At 42.5% G+C, this 23848-nt stretch overlaps 1 protein-coding gene across 6 annotated transcripts in view; it reads left to right on the top strand.

Annotated features, from left to right (window-relative positions):
- Nucleotides 1-23848, top strand: part of LOC137384245 (protein shisa-6-like) — a 798965-nt gene that overhangs the window by 128330 nt on the left and 646787 nt on the right. For all 6 annotated transcript variants that reach the window (XM_068057981.1, XM_068057984.1, XM_068057985.1 and 3 more), the window contains one exon: nt 20355-20465. In XM_068057981.1, the coding sequence (XP_067914082.1) occupies nt 20355-20465 (111 nt within the window). The remainder of the gene's footprint in view (nt 1-20354; nt 20466-23848) is intronic.

Below are 23848 nucleotides of genomic sequence, written 5' to 3'. Positions count from 1 at the left end.
CTGACCTCGAACTCCATCTTGTCTGCAGCAGAATGTGTCCATTTTTTGGAGTTTAGTTCATCAGTTCATTTTTATAGTTTAGAATTGCTCCAGTTCACTTTATAGTCTACGACTGGTCCTTGCGTGGATGTGACAGCAGTAAAACACCAGTACGAGCAACATGCAGCCAGGGCAGAGGACAAGGCTGGCACAGGTGCCAAATCATTGGAGGGAAAGATTGCATACAAGTTCCACTACAGAGGACTCAGATGAGGACTTTGATGGATGGGCTACAGAAGAAGACTGATGGCTATGTGCAGTGAAATGTTTAGTGCATTGGCAGGCCTGCCAGAAAGCCTGAGAGCAGTGTGGAAGTGGTGGCAAAATCCATCAGGGCACTTGTGGACCCAACCACGATGCAACCATTTCATCTTCCATTGCATCACAATCAGAAGCCACCCAATGTCTGGGTGGCACAGACTGCAATCTTGCAAGCTCAGACTGCTGCCATCCTGGCTGCAGATGCCCGTGTGCACAGGGGCTTGCAGGGGGTCAGAGTAGTCCAGCAATCTGTCTTCCACCAGATTACTAAGATTGCTGAGGTGCTTCCCCGGGAGAGTTACAGTGACTCCATGAAGCACCAACCTGCTGTTCTCTGTCAGGAAGACAGCATTCATCCTTCAACCACTGTCACTCCGCCAGTGTCCCTGGTGTTGCCTGTCAGTCAGCCAGCACAGACAGCTGCCGTTCAATGCCAAGAGGGTGCAGAGCTGATCAAAATCACCCCGCAAGGTCATCTACAGTCTCCCCCACTGAAAGTCAGCAGCCTTCCATCAGTCTTACCGCAGCCACTGTGGTAGCACTGTGTAGGAGCACTAGGACAGGCAAAAGCACATGAAATACAGGGACTAAGGGAATGCACAAGGGTGATTAATTGGCATTTGCATGCAGCATGGCATAGTTTGACAGAAATTTGATGTGGATTGTATATTTTGTGGTGGCTTTTATTTCAACATTGTGGCCAAGCAGATGCTGTGATGGTCAGTGACAGAGGAAAGGTAAGATGTGGGATTGTTCGTGAATGGGGACGTGGGTTGCGTTTAATGGTATTGCAGTTAGATGGGTCGATCACAGACAATGCGGCCATAAAGGGACTGTGTTGGTGCCTTCTCCCTTCATCATCCTCAGCAGGTCACCATATAGCTGGTGGCATGGGTTGTGCCTCCTGATGCTGAGTTTGTGCAGCATACAGCAGACCACTACATGTGCTCTGCAGGGCTCCTCCAGTGTGGTCCAGGTAGTGAAAGCCTTGTTTCAGCATGCCAGCGGTCTGCTCTTTCATATTTCGTGTGGCAGAATGGCTTTCACTATATGCATGCTGCCCATGTGTTTGTGGGTTGCAGACTGGAATCATCAGCCATCTCAACAAAGGATTGCCCTTGTCACCATGATGCCACTCTCTGGTTTGTCATGGTAGCTCAAATACAGAATGAAGGCATCCTGACTGCTGCCCAGATTGACCTGCATGATACATGAGCTGCAGATGGTCATGCACCAGCTGGGCCTTGAGGGAATGCAATCCCTTTTGGTTGCTGTACATCTTGGAGTTGACATGCAGCGCTCGCAAAGTGACTGGATGCAGTTAATGGCATCCTGCACCATGCAAAAGCCTACAATCCTTGCAAAGCTGTGTGCTCACTCCGCCTGCTCCCCTCTGGCTTTCTTTGAAGACAGAACCTTAGTGAGCTCCCTTTTGCAACAGAACAGTGAACCACAAACTGGGAGATGCTGCAAATAAAGCCTGGCTCGGGTATAAAATTAAAACCCGACCCGACCACAGCCAACCTGAACCCCCGCCGAGCCCGAGCCCTATAATTTTTTTTCGTGACCAAGCCGATCCGACACGAATTTCCTTCATCTGTTCTGGCAGCAGGCTATTCCTGCAGCTGGAGTTGTGGGGAATCATGGGTAAGCCCGATCCCGTGACTTCCCGGAGGCAGTGTCCCGCCTGACCCGACCCGAGCCCGAATGCTGGACTCGGAATTTTGACCTCACCCGACCCAAACCCGACACATGTCGTCGGGTCTAGTCGGATTCAGGTCGGGCAGCCAGTCTTTAGTTGCAAATATCACCTGTTCCAGCCTGGAAGGAGCCAGACATCAAGGTTCATGGCCGTAGTTATCTTCATAGCAACTGGCAATGCCATCTTCGCCCTGCTCTGAGGCTGCAGCAGGTGATAGATTTCAATGAGGATGTCCTGAGTGAAGGAGTGACATCATCACATTGTTTCTCGCTGAGGTTGAGGTCTGAGAATTGCTCTCTGAAGACCCTTGGTAGATATGGTTTCCTGCTGAGAGCCGTTCTCTCCCTCCTCCTCATCCTCCTTCCTGCAGCGGCTTGTTCTGCTCTTTATTGCCTTAGCTCATTCCCCCTGTCATACTGTAGTCCAAGGGAGATGCAAATAACTGCACCCATGTCTGGGAGCAAGTGGTTTTTGCAGAATTTATGAAGTCAGGACCAAATCCTTCAGCACATAGCATACCACTCCCTGTAGGCTTCAGCAACTTTAAACAATTCTAGAAAACACCAAACACTTCTACAAATGCAGCAAGAGCCAGTAGAAATCAATCAGCAACTAACCTGTAAGTAGTGGATAATCCTTTTAAATAGCATTGGTGGGGCTTGGGGGATGGGGGGTTGGTTCTTTGCTGCTCATGAATGCATGTTCAGCTGTGCAATTATAAGAGAAGGTGTTGGCTGGAGCGTTGAGCTCAAAAATGGTAGAGCCAGCGTCAAATCAGCACTACACACAGATTAATGTCAGAACCTGTCTACTCTGCATACTTCCAGTCGATGCTCCAGCATGGCTCGCACCAGAAGATGCTGCGGATGCCATTTTCAATGCAAAACAGCACTCATAGCGCCAAAAAATAAGATGCTAAGGAGTCAACTTTTGCAGCCTATAAACTTAAAGAAAACTCTTAGTATTTTTGTTATTTTTGGGAACTGGTGCAAATAGAGGAAGTTGTCTGTTAATCAGACTCATAGATTCTGTCTTCAGAAAAGTTTCAGGTAACAATCAGGGATTATGAGCAAACCAGGCATGAAGAACACAAAATATCATGATGTTTAAAAATCTTGTGTCCAGCTTGAATCCATTACACTTCAGATATTTCACTTCAAAGTGTCATAAAGTATTTTTAAAAATGAAAAAGGTTGTCATTTCTTTCTGGTTTCCTCTGACCTGGAACCAGAAATTTTACAAGTCACTGCCAATTTGCAAACTTCCCTCAGCACCAACAACCAACCTCTAATTGAACCCAGAATCTACCTGATTATAGAAATCAATGGCTTTAAAGTGACACACCATGTTAAATACAGCTCAGCCTTAGCAGCAGAATAATGCACTCTGCATTACATGGTATAACAGTCCTGCCGCTGTAACTATGTATTGCCCGGCCTCCTGTAAGTTACATGACAGGACAACCAATAGTTGTAATCAATATACACGCAAAATGAGAGATTTTTAATTCACTTCCTCATTAGAGTCATAGAGTCAAACAGCACAGAAAAAAGCCCTTCGGCTCATCGTGTCCGTGCCGGCCATCAAGCACCTATCTATTCTAATCCCATTTTCCAGCACTTGGCCCATAGCCTTGTATGCTATAACATTTCAAATGCTCATCTAAATACTTCTGAAACGTTGTGAGGGTTCCTGCCTCTACCAGCCCTTCAGGCAGTGTGTTCCAGATTCCAACCACCTCTGGGTGAAAAATGTTTTCCTCAAATCCCCTCTAAACCTCCTGCCCCTTACCTTAAATCTATGGCCCCTGGTTATTGACACCACCACTAAGGGAAAATGTTTACTTCCATCTACCCTATCTATGCCGCTCATAATTTTGTATACCTCAATCAGGTCCCCCTTCAGCCTTCTCTGCTCTAAGGAAAACAACCCTAGCCTATCCAGTCTCTCTTCATAGCTAAAATGCTCCAGCCCAGGCAAAATCCAGGTGAATCTCCTCTGCACCTTCTCCAGTGCAATCACATCCTTCCTATAGTGTGGTGACCAGAATTGTACACAGTTCTCCAGCTGTGGCCTAACTAGCATTTTATACGGCTCCATCATAACCTCCTTGCCCTTATACTCTATGCCTCGGCTAATAAAGGCAAGTATCCCATATGCCTTCTTAACCACCTTATCTACCTGTGCTGCTGCCTTCAGTAATCTATGCACAAGTACACCAAGGTCCCTCTGACCCTCTGTACTTCCTAGGGTCCTACCACCCATTGTATATTCCTTTGCCTTGTTAGTCCTCCCAAAATGCATCACCTCACACGTCTCAGGATTAAATTCCATTTGCCACTGCTCTGCCCATTTTACCAGCCCATCTATATCATCCTGTAATCTAAGGCTTTCCTCCTCACAATATACGACACCACCAATCTTCGTGTCATCTGCGAGCTTACTGATCATACCTTCTGTAATCATTAATGTACGCTACAAACAGCAAGGGTCCCAGAACTGATCCCTGCGGTACACCACTGGTCACAGGCTTCCAATCACAAAAACAACCCTCGACCATCACCCTCTGCCTCCTGCCACTAAGCCAATTTTGGATCCAATTTGCCAAATTGCCCTGGATCCCATGGGCTCTTACTTTCTTGACCAATCTCCCATGCGGGACCTTATCAAAAGCCTTACTGAAGTCCATGTAGACTACATCAACTGTTTGACCCTCATCTACACACCTAGTCACCTTCTCAAAAAATTCAATCAAATTTGTTAGACATGATCTCCCCTAACAAAGCCATGCTGACTATCCTTGATTAATCCCTGCCTCTCCAAGTGGAGATTAATCCTGTCCCTCAGAATTTTTTCTGTTTCCCAACCACTAATGTTAGACTCACTGGCCTGTAATTACCTGGTTTATCCCTGCTACCCTTCTTGAATAATGGTACCACATTTGCTGTCCTCCAATCCTCTGGCACCTCACCTGTGGCCAGAGAGGATTTGAAAATTTGTGTCAGAGCCCCTGCAATCTCCTCCCTTGCCTCACATAGCAGCCTGGGATACATCTCATCTGGGCCTGGGGCTTTATCCACTTTTAAGCCTGCTAAAACCGTTAATACCTCCTCCCTTTCAATGCTAATTTGTTCAAGTATATCACAATCCCCCTCCCTGATCTCTACATCTACATCGTCCTTCTCCATAGTGAACACAGATGAAAAGTAATCACTTAAAACCTCACCTACGTCCTCCGGCTCCACACACAGTTTGCCACTTTAGTCTCTAATGGGCCCTACTCTTACCCTGGCTATCCTCTTGCCCTTAATATACTTATAAAATGCCTTGGAATTTTCCTTTATCTTGCCCACCAGTGGTTTTTCATGCCCCCTCTTTGCTCTCCTAATTACTTTTTTAAGTACCCCACTACACTTTCTATACCCTTCAAGGGCCTCTGCTGTTTTCAGCCCTCTGAATCTGCCATTAGCCTCCTTTTCTGTCCTTATCCAATCCTCTATATCCCTTGACATCCAGGGTTCCCTGGACTTGTTGGTCCTACCCTTCACCTTTACGGGAACATGTTGGCCCTGAACTCTCACTATTTCCTTTTTGAATGACTCCCACTGGTCTGATGTAGACTTTCCTACAAGTAGCAACTCCCAGCCCACTTTGGCCAGATTCAGTTTTATCATTTGAAATTGGCCTTCCCCCAATTCAGTACCTTTATTTCCAGTCCATCTTTGTCCTTTTCCATAATTACCTGAAATCTTACAGCGTCTGAAACGAGGAATTAAGAGGGCTAAAAGGGGTCATGAAATATCTTTAGCAAACAGGGTTAAAGAAAATCCCAAAGCCTTTTATTCATATATAAGGAGAAAGAGGGTAACTAGAGAAAGGATTGGCCCACTAAAGGACAAAGAAGGAATGTTATGCTTGGACTCAGAAAAAATGGGTGAGATTCTAAACGAGTACTTTGCATCGGTATTCACCGAGGAGAGGGACATGACGGATGTTGAGGTTAGGAACAGATGTTTGATTACACTAGGTCAAGTCGGTATAAGGAGGGAGGAAGTGTTGGGTATTCTAAAGGGCATTAAGGTGGACAAGTCCACAGGTCCGGATGGGATCTATCCCAGGTTACTGAGGGAAGCGAGAGAGGAAATAGCTGGGGCCTTAACAGATATCTTTGCAGCATCCTTAAACACGGGTGAGGTCCCGGAGGACTGGAGAATTGCTAATGTTGTCCCCTTGTTTAAGAAGGGTAGCAGGGATAATCCAGGTAATTATAGACCGGTGAGCCTGACGTCAGTGGTAGGGAAGCTGCTGGAGAAGATACTGAGGGATAGGATCTATTCCCATTTGGAAGAAAATGGGCTTATCAGTGATAGGCAACATGGTTTTGTGCAGGGAAGGTCATGTCTTACCAACTTAATAGAATTCTTTGAGGAAGTGACAAAGTTGATTGATGAGGGAAGGGCTGTCGATGTCATATACATGGACTTCAGTAAGGCGTTTGATAAGGTTCCCCATGGCAGGCTGATGGAGAAAGTGAAGGCGCATGGGGTCCAAGGTGTACTAGCTAGATGGATAAAGAACTGGCTGGGCAACAGGAGACAGAGAGTAGCAGTAGAAGGGAGTTTCTCAAAATGGAGACGTGTGACCAGTGGTGTTCCACAGGGATCCGTGCTGGGACCACTGTTGTTTGTGATATACATTAATGATTTGGAGGAAAGTATAGGTGGACTGATTAGCAAGTTTGCAGACGACACTAAGATTGGTGGAGTAGCAGATAGTGAAGGGGACTGTCAGAGAATACAGCAGAATATAGATAGATTGGAGAGTTGGGCAGAGAAATGGCAGATGGAGATCAATCAGGGCAAATGCGAGGTGATGCATTTTGGAAGATCCAATTCAAGAGTGAACTATACAGTAAATGGAAAAGTCCTGGGGAAAATTGATGTCCAGAGAGATTTGGGTGTTCAGGTCCACTGTTCCCTGAAGGTGGCAACGCAGGTAAATAGAGTGGTCAAGAAGGCATATGGCATGCTTTCCTTCATCGGACGGGGTATTGAGTACAAGAGTTGGCAGGTCATGTTACAGTTGTATAGGACTTTGGTTCGGCCACATTTGGAATACTGCGTACAGTTCTGGTCGCCACATTACCAAAAGGATGTGGATGCTTTGGAGAGGGTGCAGAGGAGGTTCACCAGGATGTTGCCTGGTATGGAGGGCGCTAGCTATGAAGAGAGGTTGAGTAGATTAGGATTATTTTCATTAGAAAGACGGAGGTTGAGGGGGGACCTGATTGAGGTGTACAAAATCATGAGAGGTGTAGACAGGGTGGATAGCAAGAGGCTTTTTCCCAGAGTGGGGGATTCAATTACTAGAGAACACGAGTTCAAAGTGAAAGGGGAAAAGTTTAGGGGGGATATGCGTGGAAAGTTCTTTACGCAGAGGGTTGTGGGTGCCTGGAACGCATTGCCAGCGGAGGTGGTAGATGCGGGCACGATGGCGTCTTTTAAGATGTATCTAGACAGATACATGAATGGGCAGGAAGAAAAGAGATGCAGAACCTTAGAAAATAGGCGACATGTTTAGATAGAGGATCTGGATCGGCGCAGGCTTGGAGGGCCGAAGGGCCTGTTCCTGTGCTGTAATTATCTTTGTTCTTTGTTCTTTGTTATGGTCACTATCCCCAAAATGCTCCCCCATTGACACTTCTACCACTTGTCTGACTTCATTCCCTAGGATTAGGTCCAGTACCACCCCTTCTCTTATAGGACTTTCTATGTGCTAGCTCAAAAAGCTCTCCTGGATGCACTTTAAGAATTCCGCCCCCTTTAAGCCTTTTGCACTAAGACTACCCAGGTTAATATTGGGGAAGTTGAAATACTATACTATTATTACCCTATTATTTTTACACGTCTCTGAGACTTGCCTACATATCTGCTCCTCTATCTCTCCTTGACTGTTTGGAGGCTTGTAGTACACTCACAGCAAATTGATTACCCCCTTTTGTTTTTAAGTTCTACCCATATGGCCTCATTTGAGGAACCTTCTAAGATATCATCTCTCCTTACTGCAGCAATTGACTCCTTGATCAATAGTGCACTGCCACCTCCTATTTTACAACCCACCCCCGCCCCCACCCCCACCCCCACCGTCACGCCTGAAGATTCTATATCCTGGAATATTGAGCTGCCAGTCCTGCCCTTCCCACAACCATGTCTCTGTGATAGCAATAATATCATATTCCCACGTGTTAATCAATGCCCTCAAATCATCTGCCTTATTTGTAAGATTCCTTGCGTTAAAATAGATGCAATCCAGCCTTGAATTATTCGCTTGTGCCTTAACAGGTCTATACTTGCTTTGCCTTCCAGACTGACTTAGTCTTTCTTCTATATTTGGCTGTGCATCACCACCTACTGTATCTCCATTCTGTATCCCATCCCCCTGCCAAATTAGTTTAAACCCCCCCAACAGCACAAGCAAACCTCCCAGCAAGGATGTTGGTCCCGTTCCGATTCAGGTGCAACCCGTCCAACTTGTACCAGAAATAGACCCAGTGATCCAGGAAACTAAAGCCCTCCCTCCTGCACCATCTCTTCAGCCATGCATTCATCTGCTCTATCCTCCTATTCCTATACTCACTAGCATGTGGCACCGGGAGTAATCTAGAGATTACAACCTTTGAGGTCCTGCTTTTTAATCTGCTACCTAGCTCCCTAAATTCTTGTTGCAGGACCTCATCTCTCTTTCTACCTATGTCGTTGGTACCAATATGAACTACGACTTCTGACTGTTCACCCTCCCCCTTCAGAATGTTCTGAAGCTGCTCCGTGACATCCTTGACCCTAGCACCAGGGAGGCAACATACCATCTTGGAGTCACGTTTGCGGCCACAGAAACGCCTCTCTGTACCCCTTACAATAGAATCCCCTATCAATATAGCTCTTCCACTCCTTTTTCCTCTCCTCATGTGCAGCTGAGCCACCCATGGTGCCACACCTGACTCTTGCTCCATTCCCCTGAGAAGCTATCTCCCCCAAAAGTATCCAAAGCGGAAAATCTGTTAGAGAGGGAGATGGACCCAGGGCACTCCTGCACTACCTGCCTAGTTCTTCTACTCTGCCTGGAGGTCATCCATTCCCTTTCTCCCTGAGCAGTCTTTACCTGCGGTGTGACCACCTTCCTGTACGTGCTAGCCACGATGATCTCAGCCTTACGGATGCTCCACAGAGTCCTAAGCCGCTGCTACAGATCCGAAATGCGGCTTTCAAGTAGCTGAACACATGTTCGCCCTGGACATTGGAAGTGTCCCTGACTTCCCACATTGCACAGGAGGAGCACTCCATGCTGCCGAGCTGCCCTGCCATGACTTACCGTTAATTTACTCCCTTAAACTACTCAAAAATTAGAGATTATTTATCCTAGGGACCTTGATTCCCTAAAAAACACAACTTAATATTTTAAAAAATTGCAGACCTTACCTTTCTCTTTACTTTAGTTACTAACCCAGCTATTTACTGATACTCCCTAACGGCAGTTACTCACCAGCCAATCAACTTGCATGCTTTCCTATGATGTCACTGTTCACTTTGTTTTCAAACTCTGGTGTGCCGGAAATCCTCTCGGCTGCTGTCCGGGAAGGTAAGTGATCTGGACCGCAATCCTTGGGCTCTATTTATCCGCTCCTCGCTCTGTGTTCTTCCCGCAGGCCTGCTCCTCTCAGCTGCTCTCCCAGAAGGTAAGTACTCTAGGCCGCGATCCTCGGGCTCTATTTATTGGCTCCCCGCTCCATGTTCTTCCCGCAGGTACTGAATGTAAACAAAGAACCTGGACTAATTTGAGAAGAGAATTGAGGAAGAATTGTATCAGATGGACAAGAAAAGCATCTGAGCTCTGAAATTAGCCTATGAAAAAACAATGCTAAATTGGCTGAGGTGGCAACTTATTTAAATTAGGTAAGTTATTGGTGTTCCATCGCACAATTTCAGGGCTTTCAATTTTAGTTATGGGTTTAGTTTCTTTTTAAAGTAAATAAATATAACACTGGCTGGCACAGTGAATGCAAATAATGCACTTCTTTCCTGCAATGAGGGTTGAAATTCAATCATAGGTGGTAAATTAGTTTAACACTGTCTCAATTCACATTCGAGCAGGTGGGTGTCTACAGCACAAAACTGTCTATAATTCGGAACTAATTAGTGGTAAATTGGAATCTCACTCAGAGATGTCACAAGGGCAGCTGGTGTAAAAAAGAGAAAAATGAAAATGGACATTCATCAAGCTTTTGCTGACATATATTACTTGGGATTTGCTCTAGTGGTTTATGATTTTATTAGAAGTGTTCAACTAAAGCACTGTCTTTAACTCACTAGCAGCCATCTTCCATTAGATATTTATATACATTAACTGCACTGCAATTTGTAGGTTATATCTGCCTGTAGTGAAAATAAACTACTGTATTTACTACATTACTATGCTTCCCCAGAACTTTGAATGATATCTCTAATCAGTAATGTAGTGGAAATTTAATTTAACAATGTGGTTCACATTGTCAATAAATTCAACTCTTAAGGGAAACATCTATACACTTAACTGCACTGGCTCTGTGTTAATCCTGTTCTTTCAATGCTGTTATGGTCAAGTGAGGAGGGGTCGAAGGGCTTCCCTCTTTTCCCTCTCCTTGTTTGAGTACAACAGGTTTAAATCTTTCTTAAAGTGGATATACTGGTCAATCCACTAGGTGTTTTACTTGCTATGATCATAACAAGAACCAATCAAACAGGTTTTCTTGAGCTAACAAAGAAAGAGATTAATTTTATTGTACCTAAACCAAACTAATATAAATAATAAACAACGTGCCAACTTTCACTCACACTTCTTCTGCTCTGGTCGAACAAGGTACTTCAACCTAGTACTGTGGATCCATGGCCACTAAGGACAGGGTTGAGATTGCCTGAACTCTTTTCACAAAGGATTTGTATAGTTAACAGAGAGGGCACACTAATATCTCACCAATAATGATTTTTTTAAATAAGAAATCATGGGAAACACTGCTTACTTAGCAATTAGACAATATGATATTCCAATACACATTAAGCAGTTTCTAAATAAAAATAGCAAAATGATTAATACAATGCAGTTGTCAATATTTTACCTTATCAAGTGATGTGGTGAAATTTGGCAAAAATCCAAATATGATAGCACGATGCAGGCTTATATAGGGATACAGATGTAGGAGGGAAATAACTAGAGAGGAAAAAAGTAATGGCAACTAAATCAAGCTACATAGATTATAAGCAGTCAGAAGGGCACTATATAAGAAGCAGCATCAAAGTCTATTATGAATAAAAGAGCAATTTACTTTATTAGACAAGCTGTCATTTGATGACTGATCACTGTCACCATGAGCCTCCAACTTCTCCTGGTTCAGACTACTAATGGTCAGCAGCCATCTGAACTTGTTTCCCCAACATTGCAAACTACATACACGCTGCTCCTCCTCCCTGCATCCTCGCTGTGTTTAAGACACATGCAGCATCTTCTACTGCAAATTGGAGATCCTTAGCCCTTAAAGTCTACAACCTGTAGGCCTTTAATACTCAACTCCTTGATTTGTTTTATCTTTCCTATATTTTACAACCCTAGTGGTATCCTTCACTCTGGGATTTGGATTCTTCTGTAGGTTAAAAAAAATTATGCAATATCAATGATACGAATGGAAAATTTCAATAAAAAGATTTATTTTTTAAAGGTGTTGCTATTTTTTAAAAAAATGCTGTGTTAAAAGGTCAGATGCCCAGTCGTTTCCATTGTTCCTTTGAGCCCATTGTACGAGACGACTCTCTCAGCACACAGTCATGATAATTTGGGTTAGTATTCCACTCACATCAATGAGTGCAGAACCAAGGCAGACATTTAGGGCAAGGACAAAATTAAGTAGGTGCTTAATGGCAGCCTTGAGGTATGTAAAGTGACAGTGATACGAAAGGCTTATAACATTTTATTTTTCAATAAATACATTTTAAAGTCACTAAGATGTCTGTGTTGTGGAATGGAATTTACCATGATGTCAGGTACAGTTATACACTTTCCAACTGATTCGGAAGCAGGAGCTGAACTCTGATTGAATTTTCCTGTCATCAGCCTGGTAATAATGGAGCCAATTTTAGTGCTACCCAGCAGAGATTGGTTAACATTACAGACTAAGGATCGATCCAAGAGCTCTCTACCTGTATGGCTTAGCATAATAACATATAGTGCATTTCTCCATCAAGCCTTCTGGGATCACCATATTTAAATTTATTTTTACAATTGACTGAATATGTTTTCCCCACGTTTAAGAAAGGTTGAGAGATAACATGATAAATCTGCTGTCTTTGTGGAATTTCTCCTTATTCGCTCTAAATGGGTTTGCCATCAAAGCAGAAGTTGGTTTCTGAATTGATGAGATGACACTTCGTTTGCCCATCACTTATCTGCTATGTTTTGCCTTCGCTGAATCATACAACCCACAGATGTCTATTGCTTAAAAAAACAGTGCCGCAACTAGACTGCAACAGAAAAACAATGACTCAGTGGACGGATATGAGGAAGCCACGGACTCCGTCCAGGGATGGTATTTAAACTTGACTGATTATTATTCTTTTTCACCTTGGTCCCTGGTGCTGATGCAACTCCAAATTAACCACTAAGAGGCTTACGGGGATGAATCTCCCTCCCTCCTCTCTGGTGAACAACCAGCTTAGTAATTGAGAATTGGGTGGCAAGGGGAAATGGTCTGTAGCCCTGACATCACCTGCTCACTTCATCTCTTGGTCAAACAAAAACCGTTGGTATATTCTTACATATTTGATGGTCAATATTATGTGCAATAATATTTCACTGATTTAAAATAATAGGCTGAGCATCTCTGGCTGCACAATTGTTAATATTGTAATCTAACAGTTAATATATAACATGTACTACTAATACTATTTTCCTGGAAGGCATCTGTTCATTTAATCTTGTAAATCACAATGATTGTTTTACAATCATTAATCTTCCATGGTGGAAATCATGTGATTTAGTAAAACAGATACACAACTGAATAAAACAAGCCCCTGTAAAGCTCTTTGATATTTTAGTGGGTACAGTAAATGTAACACCAGGAGTAGTACTGAGCCATACAGACTAGGAAGTTCTCAGTTTCACTGCCAATTTTTGTTGAATTATCTGATTTAAGCCAAACAGTGATCAGGGCATTAAATTGACATCAGCACCCTCGGGCTAGAAAGAGAATAAAAAAGAAAGCCAGCCAAAGTTCCTGCTCTTGATTGCTATGCAATGACTTGTGCTGGAAAATGCATGTATGTGGACACAGAGTAAGGTGGGATTATATTTAGTTACATTGCATCCCGTGGTCAAATAGCCTCCTCAAACCTTGCCTTCCTCCACAATGCTCGATGAAAATATTGTTATTTTAATATACAAATAAATTATTTCTTCATGTTTCTTGAAAATCTACCCAGCAGCTACCTCTTACCATTTTTAGTGCTTCATCTTTAGTCCTTCATCTATCAATATTTATAGCCTGTCTCTTTTGAGTTTATAGAGAATTCCTACACCACCTTCACTGTGAAAGCTGCCTGTAAGAAGTCTTTATGCCAAACATTTATTTTCTCTTCAACAGCTGTTAACTCTATAAAGTCCAAGATCTGAAGACTGTTGCCAAATTTGAACAAGTTCTTAAATATCTCTTAATGGCGACAGCTTTACTGAATTTTCCAGTCTTCTATCTTCCTTCACTCTAAATGAGCTGACCTTCTCAATCTCCCTTCATCCTGTATTCTCACTACAATTAAATCAAGATTCACACACTCTCCAATTTCATTCGTTCTTAAGACTTCAAACTGTGCAACTCTGTACCTGCTTCAATCTTTCCTTCTATAATTCTGAGGCCCACCTTCCTAATTTACATCTCCTAGGATCAAAGAATGGTTACAGCACTGAAGGAGGCCATTTGGCCTATTGAGCCCATGCTGGGTCTCTGCAAAAGCAGTCCAACCAATCCACTGCCTTTCCCTGTAGCCCCACAATTTTTTCCTTCTTGTGCTCTTTCACTCTTGTCAACATTGATATTGTCTAACACTATAGGCGTTGACCCAAAACATTGGCATCCCAATTATGATAAATGGTCACTTGAGTAAGGTACTTGCTGTCTTCCAGAACATGTTGAACCATACCTCACCTTGAATCAGTGTCTTTAGGAGGTGAGAGGAGGAAAGCTTGGAAAGAAATACAAAAAATGTCACATGTACACGTAAATCAGGGCGAAGGCCCTGCCCACCTGCCAAAAAGTCGGAGGCGAGCCCACCTCCACCGGGCCTAGAAGCCACGCTGTAATTTTACATGGCCCAGGCCCTTAATTGGCTCTGGGCAGGACTTCCATCCCTCTGAGGCAGGAGGTCCCACCTCCAAGTGTTGCTGGCTAATCAGCCGACAGCTCCACAGTCCTGCAGCACCACCAGGAGCTGTGGCCACTGCTGGGACTGCACCCCGTCAGAAGAGAACTGTGGACGTCGGCCTCCATGAAGGTGAGTGGGGTTTCAGGCCTCGCTGGGAACAATCTGCTGGGACATGGTGAAGGGGGTGAGGGTTGTTCAGGAGGCATTGGGAGGTTCTCCAGTGGGGGAAGCTTGTGCTGCTGGGAGGGCCCTTTATGGGGCACAGGGTGCCCGATCAGGAGGACCCCATCCCTACCCACACCGGGCCCGCAAGGTGGCTGCCTGGTATTACCGGGCAGCCTCCAAAGGTGCTGACATTCCCGGCCGCCACTGGTAAAATGCTAGCAGCGGCAGGAGGAGGCACTCAAGTGGCAATTAATTGACCACTTAAGGGCCTCAATTGGTCTGGGGTGGGCAGGCTGTTTGTTACCTCCTCCACCGCTTGTAAGATTGCAGTGGGGGCGGGACAGTGACGGGAACAGCACCCTGTGCCTCCCACACAATTTTATGCTGCCCCCTGCTTCCAGCTCACTCCTGTGGGGGGTGGGGGGAGGGGTTTAAAATTCTAGCCATGGTCTTGGAAGGGGCGCAGAAGAAATGGAGGGGTTTGATAGGGTAGAGTTTACAGCTCAGAATAGGCCATTTAGTCCAACAGGTCTATGCAGCTATCTATGCTCCATATGAGCCTCCTCCCATCTTACTTCATGTCACCTTATCCGTATATCCTTCTATTCCTAAATGGCTGGCTTATTTGCTGTAAATCCTACCCTATCAAACCCCTTCATAATTTTGAAGACCTCTCTCAGACCACCTCTCAAATTTCTCTTTTCTGTAGAACAGAATGCCAGCCTATCCAGTCTTTCCTGGCAGTTACAACCTCTCAGTTCTGATATCATTATAATTTTTTAAAGTTATTTCTCTGGAGTTTCCACTGACTTTTCACTGAAGTTATAGCAGGGGAATGGAAGAATTCCCATGGAAATTATTGCCCTTTGTGTCAGTTTCAAAAGCCATGCAGTCCGAAGTTATACTAAATATTGAATATTGTTGTTGAGCTTCGATCTCGGAAGCTTATCACTGGTATAATGCCATGTAGTTTCAATTTGTGCGGGAGTCTGGAACTAGAGGTCATAAATATCAGAGTGTCATAAATAAATTCCATAAGGAATTCAGGAGAAACTTCTTTATTCAGAGAGTGGTTAGAATGTGGAACCCACTAGCACATGGAGGCAAATAGTTTAGAGGCATTTAAGGGAAAGCTAGATAAATATATGAGGAGAAAGGAATAGAAGGATATGCAGATCAGGTGTGATAAAGTATAATGGGAGGAGGCTCATGTAGAGCATAAGTACCTGCATAGACCTGTTGGTCTAAATGGCCTGTTTCTGTGCTGTAAACTCACTGTAAATATCTATTTAAATAGTCATTTATGCTGTTTCTCCAGGATTTCTTCCAATCTTCTGTCAAAGTTACAATGGGAGAATAAGGACCCCCTGCAGAAATTCTACCTCATTCATTTATGTATAAAGTTTAAAGAGATTCCGGTAACTGAGTTAACAGTTGACAATTATCTCGGCAGGACACAAAGTAATAGGGCCGATTTGCCCTATCATGCACTCTGGATGAAAAGGGGCACATGCAGGACGTGTTGGTCAGGAAGTTACTGGCTCAAAGCTCAGATTTCCCATACATTAATTTAAATGGATAGAAAAGCAGACCATGATTGTGAGCCCATGATCAGTGCTCCCTGGGGCACCCAATCAGGCAATCAGCCTTAAAGTGCAACCGCACATTTTTGAGTTAGATGTGGGGGAGCACTTTGAAAAGAAAGTATTCCATTCAGATTTTATGCCTCTTTAAGTCATATCAATAAAATTATGCCACAGTCTTTTAATCAGAAAACTTTAAAAGACATATGAGATTTCAGATTTCTGCAGTGTGCTTTGAGACAATTTGTAAATCTATAAAGAAGCAATCTTTCTATCTTTCTGGGAACTTGCAATGACTTTCTATCCTACATCATTACAACACCATTCGCTTCTTAGAGTCATTATTGCTGTTGTGCATTTAAACCAAGTAAGGGAATATTTCACATACCCAAGCTATTGAAATTTGTTGCCATTTAAGAGCGTTGTGTACAAGATGGAAAGGGATGGACCTTTTGCAGACTTGGAATTTGCTGTGTTAAGACACCAATGTGTTAAATGCTAAGGGTCTAAGCATTTCTGCTTTACCTGGAAACAAGAAGTTTGTGGTCTAACACTATGCTAGTTATGTTTCTAATACATTGAGCACAACTGTTACATATCCTAAAAGAAAATTATTAAAATAAATGTAGCATATTTCTCAGAGGGATGCTGGTTCACAAGATATCTGGATTGTAAATTGACGACTACATATTCTATGCACTAACTTGTCCAAACGTGAATTATCTGCATGAGCCCCAACAAATCAAATCACATGTATTTTTTACTCTCTAATTTCTCCAAAGCTGGAGAGCTGGCAAATCCAAACCTGGCACTTAGTTCACTTGAATTATCAATGGCACGGTAGGAACAGCCATTAAGCAGCCCAGGGAATGTAAAACAAATGACATAATTTTATCCTCCATCCAACAAAAGATTGGAGAGAGTTTAAATTAGTTTTTAATTGCCATTAAAGAAACATGGCTGCAGGGTGACCAAGACTAGGAACTGAATATTAAAGGATATTCGACATTTAGGAAGGACAAGCAAAAAGGTAATGGAGGTAGGGTAGTGCTGATAATAAGGGATGGGATCAGTGCATTAGTGAAAGTGGCTCTTTGATCGGAAGAACAGGATGTAAAATCTGTTTGGGTGGACCTAAGAAACAACAATGGGCAACAATTATTGGTAGGAGTGGTTTACACAGGCTACCAAACAGTAGTGGTAATGTAGGGCATAGTATAAAGCAAAAAATTAGAACTGCATGTAGCAAGGGCATTGCAGAAATCGTGGGTGACTTATATCTACAAATAGACTGGGTAAATCTAATGAGCACCAATGCTGTGGAAGAAGAATTCCTGGAATGTGTCTGAGATGGTTTTCTGGAGCAATATGTTGAGGATCCAACTAGGGAACAGCCTATTTTGGATCTAGTATAATGCAATGAGAAAGGGCTAATTAATAATCTGATGGTAAAAGGACCATTAGGGAATAGTGACCATAGTATGACAGAATTTTCTATTAAGTTTGAAAAAGATGTAGTTCAATCCGAAACTAGGGTCTTAAATCTAAAGAAGGGCAATTATGAAGCTATAAGGAACAAGTTGGCCATGGTGGATTGGAAAAATACATTAAAAGGTTTGATGGTAGATAGGCATTGGCTAGTATTTAATGAATTAATGCATGATTTTCAAAAAACATACATTCCTTTAAGGCAAAAGAACCCAATAGGGAAAGCAAGTCAGCCGTGGATAACAAAGGAAGTTAAAGATAGTATTAGATCAAAGGAGGAGGCTTATAAAGTTGCCAAAAAAAGTCATAAGCCAGAGGAGTGGGAGAATTTAGGATCAAGTAAAGGAGGACCAAGAAATTGATAAAGAAAGAGAGAATAGAATATGAATGTAAACTAGCAAGAAATATAAATACGGATTGTAAAAGCTTCTAAGGGTATGTAAAAAGGAAAAAAATAGCAAAGACAAATATGGGTCCATTACAGGCAGAGACAGGAGAATTTATAATGGGGAATAGAGAAATGATAGAGAAGCTAAATAATTACTTGGTGTCTGTCTTCGGGGAGGAAGATACAAGAAGCCTCCCTGAAATAATTGAGATCCAAGGGTCTAGTGAGAATGGGGAACTGAAAGAAATTAGGATTAGTAAAAAAATAGTATTGGAGAAATTAATGGACTGAAAGTTAACAAATCCTCAGGACCCGATGATCTTCACTCTAGAGTGTTGAAAGAGATGGCTGCAGAGATTGTGGATGCATTGGTGATCATCTTGCAAAATTCTATAAATCCTGCATTGGTGCCTGCAGATTGGAAGGTTGCAAATGTAACCCCACTGTTTAAGAAAGGGAGAGAGAAAACAGGGAACTACAGACCTGTTAGCCTAATATCAGTAGTAGGGAAAATACTAGAATCTATTATAAAGGACGTGATTACTGGACACTTAGAAAATAATGGTGTGATTGGGCAGAGTCAACATGGATTTATGAAGGGGAAATCATATTTTGCAAACTTGTTAGAGTTTTTTGAGGATGTTACTAGCAGAGTGGATAAGGGGGAACCAGGGGATGGACTTTCAGTAAACTTTTAATAAAGTTCCAAACAGGGGGTTATTAAGCAAAATTAAAGCGCATGGGATTGGGGGGTAATATACTAGAATTGATTGAGGATTGGGTAACAGGCAGAAAATAGAGAGTAGGAATAAATGGGTCATTCTCAGGTTGGCAGGCTGTGACCAGTGGGGTGCTGCAAGGATCAGTGCTTGGGCCCCAGCAATTCACAATCTATATCAATAATTTGGATGTGGGGACCAATTATAATATTTCCAAGTTTGCAGATGATGCAGAACTGGGTGGGAATGTGAGTTGTGAGGAGGATGCAAAGAGGTTTCAAGGGGCTTTGGACAGGCTGCATGAGTGGGCAAGAACATGGCAGATGGAATATAATGTAGATAAGTGTGAGGTTATCCACTTTGGTAGGAGGAACGGATGTCTAGCGTATTTCTTAAATGGTGAGAGATTGCAAAGTTTTGATGTCCAAAGGGACCTAGGTGTCCTTGTTTATAAGTCACTGAAAGCTAACATGCAGATGCAGCAAGCAATTAGGAAGGCAAACAGTATGTTAGCCTATATCACAAGAGGATTTGAGTACAGGAGCAAAGAAATCTTGCTTCAATTGTACAGAGCTTTGGTGAAGCTGCACCTGGAATATTGTGTACAGTTCTTGTCCCCTTGCCTGAGGAAGGATATACTTCCCATAGAGGGAGTGCAGCAGAGGTTCACCAGACTGATTCCTGGGATGGTGGGATTGTCCTATGAGGAGAGATTGAGGAGACTGGGCCTGTATTCTCTGGAGTTTAGAAGAATGAAAGGTGATCTTATAGAAACTTACAAAATTCTTAAAGGGATAGACAGGGTAGATGCAGAAAGGGTGTTTATCCTGGCTGTGGGGTCCAGAACTAGGGGACGCAATCTCAGAATAAAGGGCAAACCATTTAGGACTGAGATGAGGAGGAACTTCTTCACTCAGAGGGTGGTGAATCTTTGGAATTCGCTGCCTCAGAGGGTGGTGGAAGCTCAGTCACTGAGTAAGTTCAAGACAGAGATTGTAGATTTTTAGTTGCTAATGACATCAAGGGATATGGGGATTCTGCGGAAATATGCCATTGAGGTAGACCATCAGCCATGATCTAGAATGGCGGAAGGGTTGAATGGCCTACTCCTACTCCTATGTTCCTATTTACTGTTTTGGTGACTTGTTATGGCAACATGACTGAGACTGCTGTAGGCAACAGCTGGTGTTCTAGCTTTCTAGCATGTTCAGACTCCAATGTGATGCCCTAGCATGGTGCCATTTAACTCTCTTCCCTCCGTTATTTCTTGCTGTTGTCATACAGTGAACACTGAGGGCATCGCTATGGCCCTCATTTAGGGACTAGCACTAGGACAGCTGTTAGCCAGTTTAATGGTATCCAGCCAATGCATAATTCTTAATGTTTTGTCATTTTCTTTCAGTATGTCCTATGAAAACAGAAGCATCTTAATATTTTAATAAAGAGCTGGGTATGATAAATAAGTAATGATTCGTAACTGCTGTGTTCAAATGCATCCAGATGCCAGTTAATTCAAAGCTTTGCCACATTTAATGTAGTGGAAAATGTGAACGCTATTTCTCTTGCCAACAGGGCTACATGGGAAAGATTCAAGCACCAGTCATGGCTATCGTAGTGGAGGACCAGACTTGCATAACTTCATCTCTTCAGGATTTGTGACGCTGGGACGAGGACATCTCAAGGGTACAGTAGAAACCACTTCTTTGCAAAAAGCGCTTCATGCTTATAACCTGCCGTCCAAATTCCACCATGATGCAATGTTTGTGTGCCCACTAGAAGGGAAGGGAATTTTAGTGTAGGTTTTCAGAGGCACAGGACAATTAAAATGATTATTTGAACACATATGCAGTGATAAATATAATTCAGCTCCTTGTGTTGTGATTACAAAGCATGGGATTTGTTCATTATGATACTGGGCTTTGCGTTCATAAGCTCATCCAAATGGAAGACAATGTTCTGCAGGAGTGCAGCCATCATGTAGAATGCAGTTGCCTGTTTGTATTAAAACTAAAATGTTGATGCAAATATTGTAATGCTGTGTTGCACTGTGAGATAATAAATATATTTGTTCATAATTGACAAAGAGAAAGGTACGAAGACTTCCAGATTGTGGCTGTGCTGCCAGGAAAGAGGTTCCAGGCACAGGCCAGGTATTTCGTAGTGTAATGGTCACTGTTCATGCATGTCACCTAGGCATTGACAACAGGAGTTAAAAACAAGAGGGCAGAAATCTTTAAAAAATAGAAATTCATGCATGCTGCTATGTGCATTGCAACAATCCAACCCCATTTGGGTTTTGGAATCTCCAATCCTGCTTTAGCTTGCGCCTAAAGTATGGCTGTTCTGGGACTCCCTTGTCTGTGACCACCCCAGTGGTTCCCAAGGCAGTATGTCACCCACTGCTCTGTCCATCGCAGTGGTTCCCAGCGCTGTATTATCCCTTGCTCCTGCCCACCCTAATGTGTTTGAGGTTCCCATCCACTCCCGCATGATCCCACACTTTGTGCTAGTAACCCTGGACACAGCTTTGCAGGATTGATGGGGCGATATTAAAGTCAATACCTACACTAAAGCAAAAATGAAAAACCATAAGCAAAAGCTTAATTAACATTTGGAATCGATTTGGTTCCAAATGAAGTTGTTTAATTTCCTTTTTCTACCACACATTATCTTATCTGTAAGTTCACAAATTCATATATTTGTATATAAATAAAATATTTAAAAACGCATATACAGATATATGTATATATCCAAATGGTTCCGTATACAATTTATGTAACAGTTCATTCACCATTTACAGGCGGTGCGTTTATTGAGGTGGAGAGTTCAGTGCATTGCACTTTCTACATTTTTTGAGCCCTTGTAGGCAGACATTATGACAAACATTCTGCACATGGTTTCTGTCAGTAATTCTTCTTGCCCTATTGGTCACCATATTACTGACGACAGTACTGTGTTGATGAAAGCACATTTCCCGAAAGAGTGTTTTTATGAGCTGTTTAAATGTCTATTAGAACACAGTGATTTGCTTGATTAATTGTGGACATAGTGAATGGACAATCAATTAATGGCAGAAACCCAGGTTTCAATTTTACATCTGCCACTTGCACCATTAATCCTTCACCTTATCTGATCTAACATGACTTCAGTCTTCTGTGCAAAGCACTGGACACTATACTGTAGCGATTTTTTTGAGCAAAATGTAGAGAATTTATTGAGTTTCAGAATTTCTCACAGCCCATATTACAGATTTAGAAAACTGGAAAGGCCGAAGTGCAATTTGAAAAATACTTCACAAAGATTTAGTTAGCTGCATTGTCACATTGATTTTCTTGCATGCCAATGCTCATTAGTTCTTAATGAGTAGCTTTACAAAAGAACCAAAAAAAATTCACAAAGCATTACTCTTCCAGTCCCAGCAAAGAAGTATTTGGCATCTAGTTAACATCACTGTGAAGAAGTCGGATGCTTTTCACTAATACAGCAGGACGACGGAAGCCTGCTTGTTCTGCCGCCCAGACGAGAAATTAGCATTCCAGAATCAGCATCCTAAATAAAGGGAGAAGTGAAAGTATCAATTTGCACAGGGATTTTTAAAATGTATATTGGATGATATGTAGCAATATTGATGGTGCTAGTCACGACTGATTGGGCAGTTGCTGGGAAAATGAAAACACTAATTGATGTAGTGTCATTTATATCTATATTGAGCTGGTACCAGGGCAAGTGGGTCAGAACAGTTTTCATACTGATATTTTCACTAATTGCCCATTACAAGTGTTTCCTCATTGTCACGGAACACAGCATCTCTTTGAAAACTAGTTTTCACAGCCATAGTAAAAGAGTTTGTAAACGGGCTGGTTATAATGTTCTTCAGTTAGTAAAAGCAGCCATCAATCAGGAGCTTTAAGATATCAGAGAGCCTTATTGAAGAGCATTAACTTTTCCAGCACCATGAGCCAATTTACTGTAGGTGCTACCAATGAGTAAATTTAACAATGGCCTTTTGCTCCTTCAGATCCTGAAGACAGGAATGAAGATTGACAAGGATATGTCTGTGACATGGTCTAGTCAATTCTCACATTGGTGCAAAATGATTGGTTGAAGAATAGGCTCCAAAAGTAAGGAAAAGATAATAGGGTTAGAATAGAGTACAATAGTTATAAGTGAGCAAAATGTTAAGTTTAAAATTAAAATGTAAGGCCGAGATAGAGAACAGGGAAGAGAGACTAAATATGTAAAAATTATGATTTGGGTGTTTGTTTAGTAGGTGTAGGATTAGAACACAGTAATAACTTGATTCATGATGCCTGTATAGCTTTGTTACGAGAATATTAAGCTTATGCATTGAAAATAAATAGAACAAACTCTCCATGAGTGAGACTCCATCAGGCCGATGTATATAGTATAGAACTGCTATTCCAGTTCCTCCGATGCCTCAGCAAGTTTATTCAGTGTACCTCAGCCATACAGAGTCCAGATCTGATCTTTGGCCTGTGCTGATTAGCTGGTCTTACACACGGTGGTGATCAGGCATTGCAATTGGCTTCAGTATTCACAAATTAGTCAGTGTTCCCACTTCCATTTGCTATCCAGGGGCTCTTGTTAGAAGTGTGCACTTGTGACTATAACACAAGGTCAGGGCTGGGCTTTGTCATCATATTCTGCAGGCAAATAGTTTGTTGACATTAATTGTCAAAGCTGATATATGAATAATGGCCATATGGATAGGGTGTATGAATTATCAATGCCTTTCATACCTCCCACATTGAGTGTTAGAGTGGAGTTCATGGACATGAATTCACCTTAACATAAATGCATCGCTACACCATTTCTCACAGAGATTATCTTTTATTTAACTACTAATATACAGATTAATTAAGATACACACTTAGGCCTGTCCTGGAGTCAAGTGCCCAGTTGGACAAAACCAACAATCACTCAAAATCTGTTGAATCTTTAGATGTCTCCTCTGGCCAACTGCAGTAAAAAAGATTGATATTGTTTAGTTCTTATATTCTTTGTGTCCTAATTTCCTTTATGATTCTCACGTTCTCATAATGATT

Source organism: Heterodontus francisci, chromosome 26 (assembly GCF_036365525.1).
Source record: "Heterodontus francisci isolate sHetFra1 chromosome 26, sHetFra1.hap1, whole genome shotgun sequence".
NCBI classification, from domain to species: Eukaryota; Metazoa; Chordata; class Chondrichthyes; order Heterodontiformes; family Heterodontidae; genus Heterodontus; species Heterodontus francisci.
Note: the sequence above shows the minus strand (reverse complement) of the source record. Positions and strands in the feature narration are given on the sequence as shown.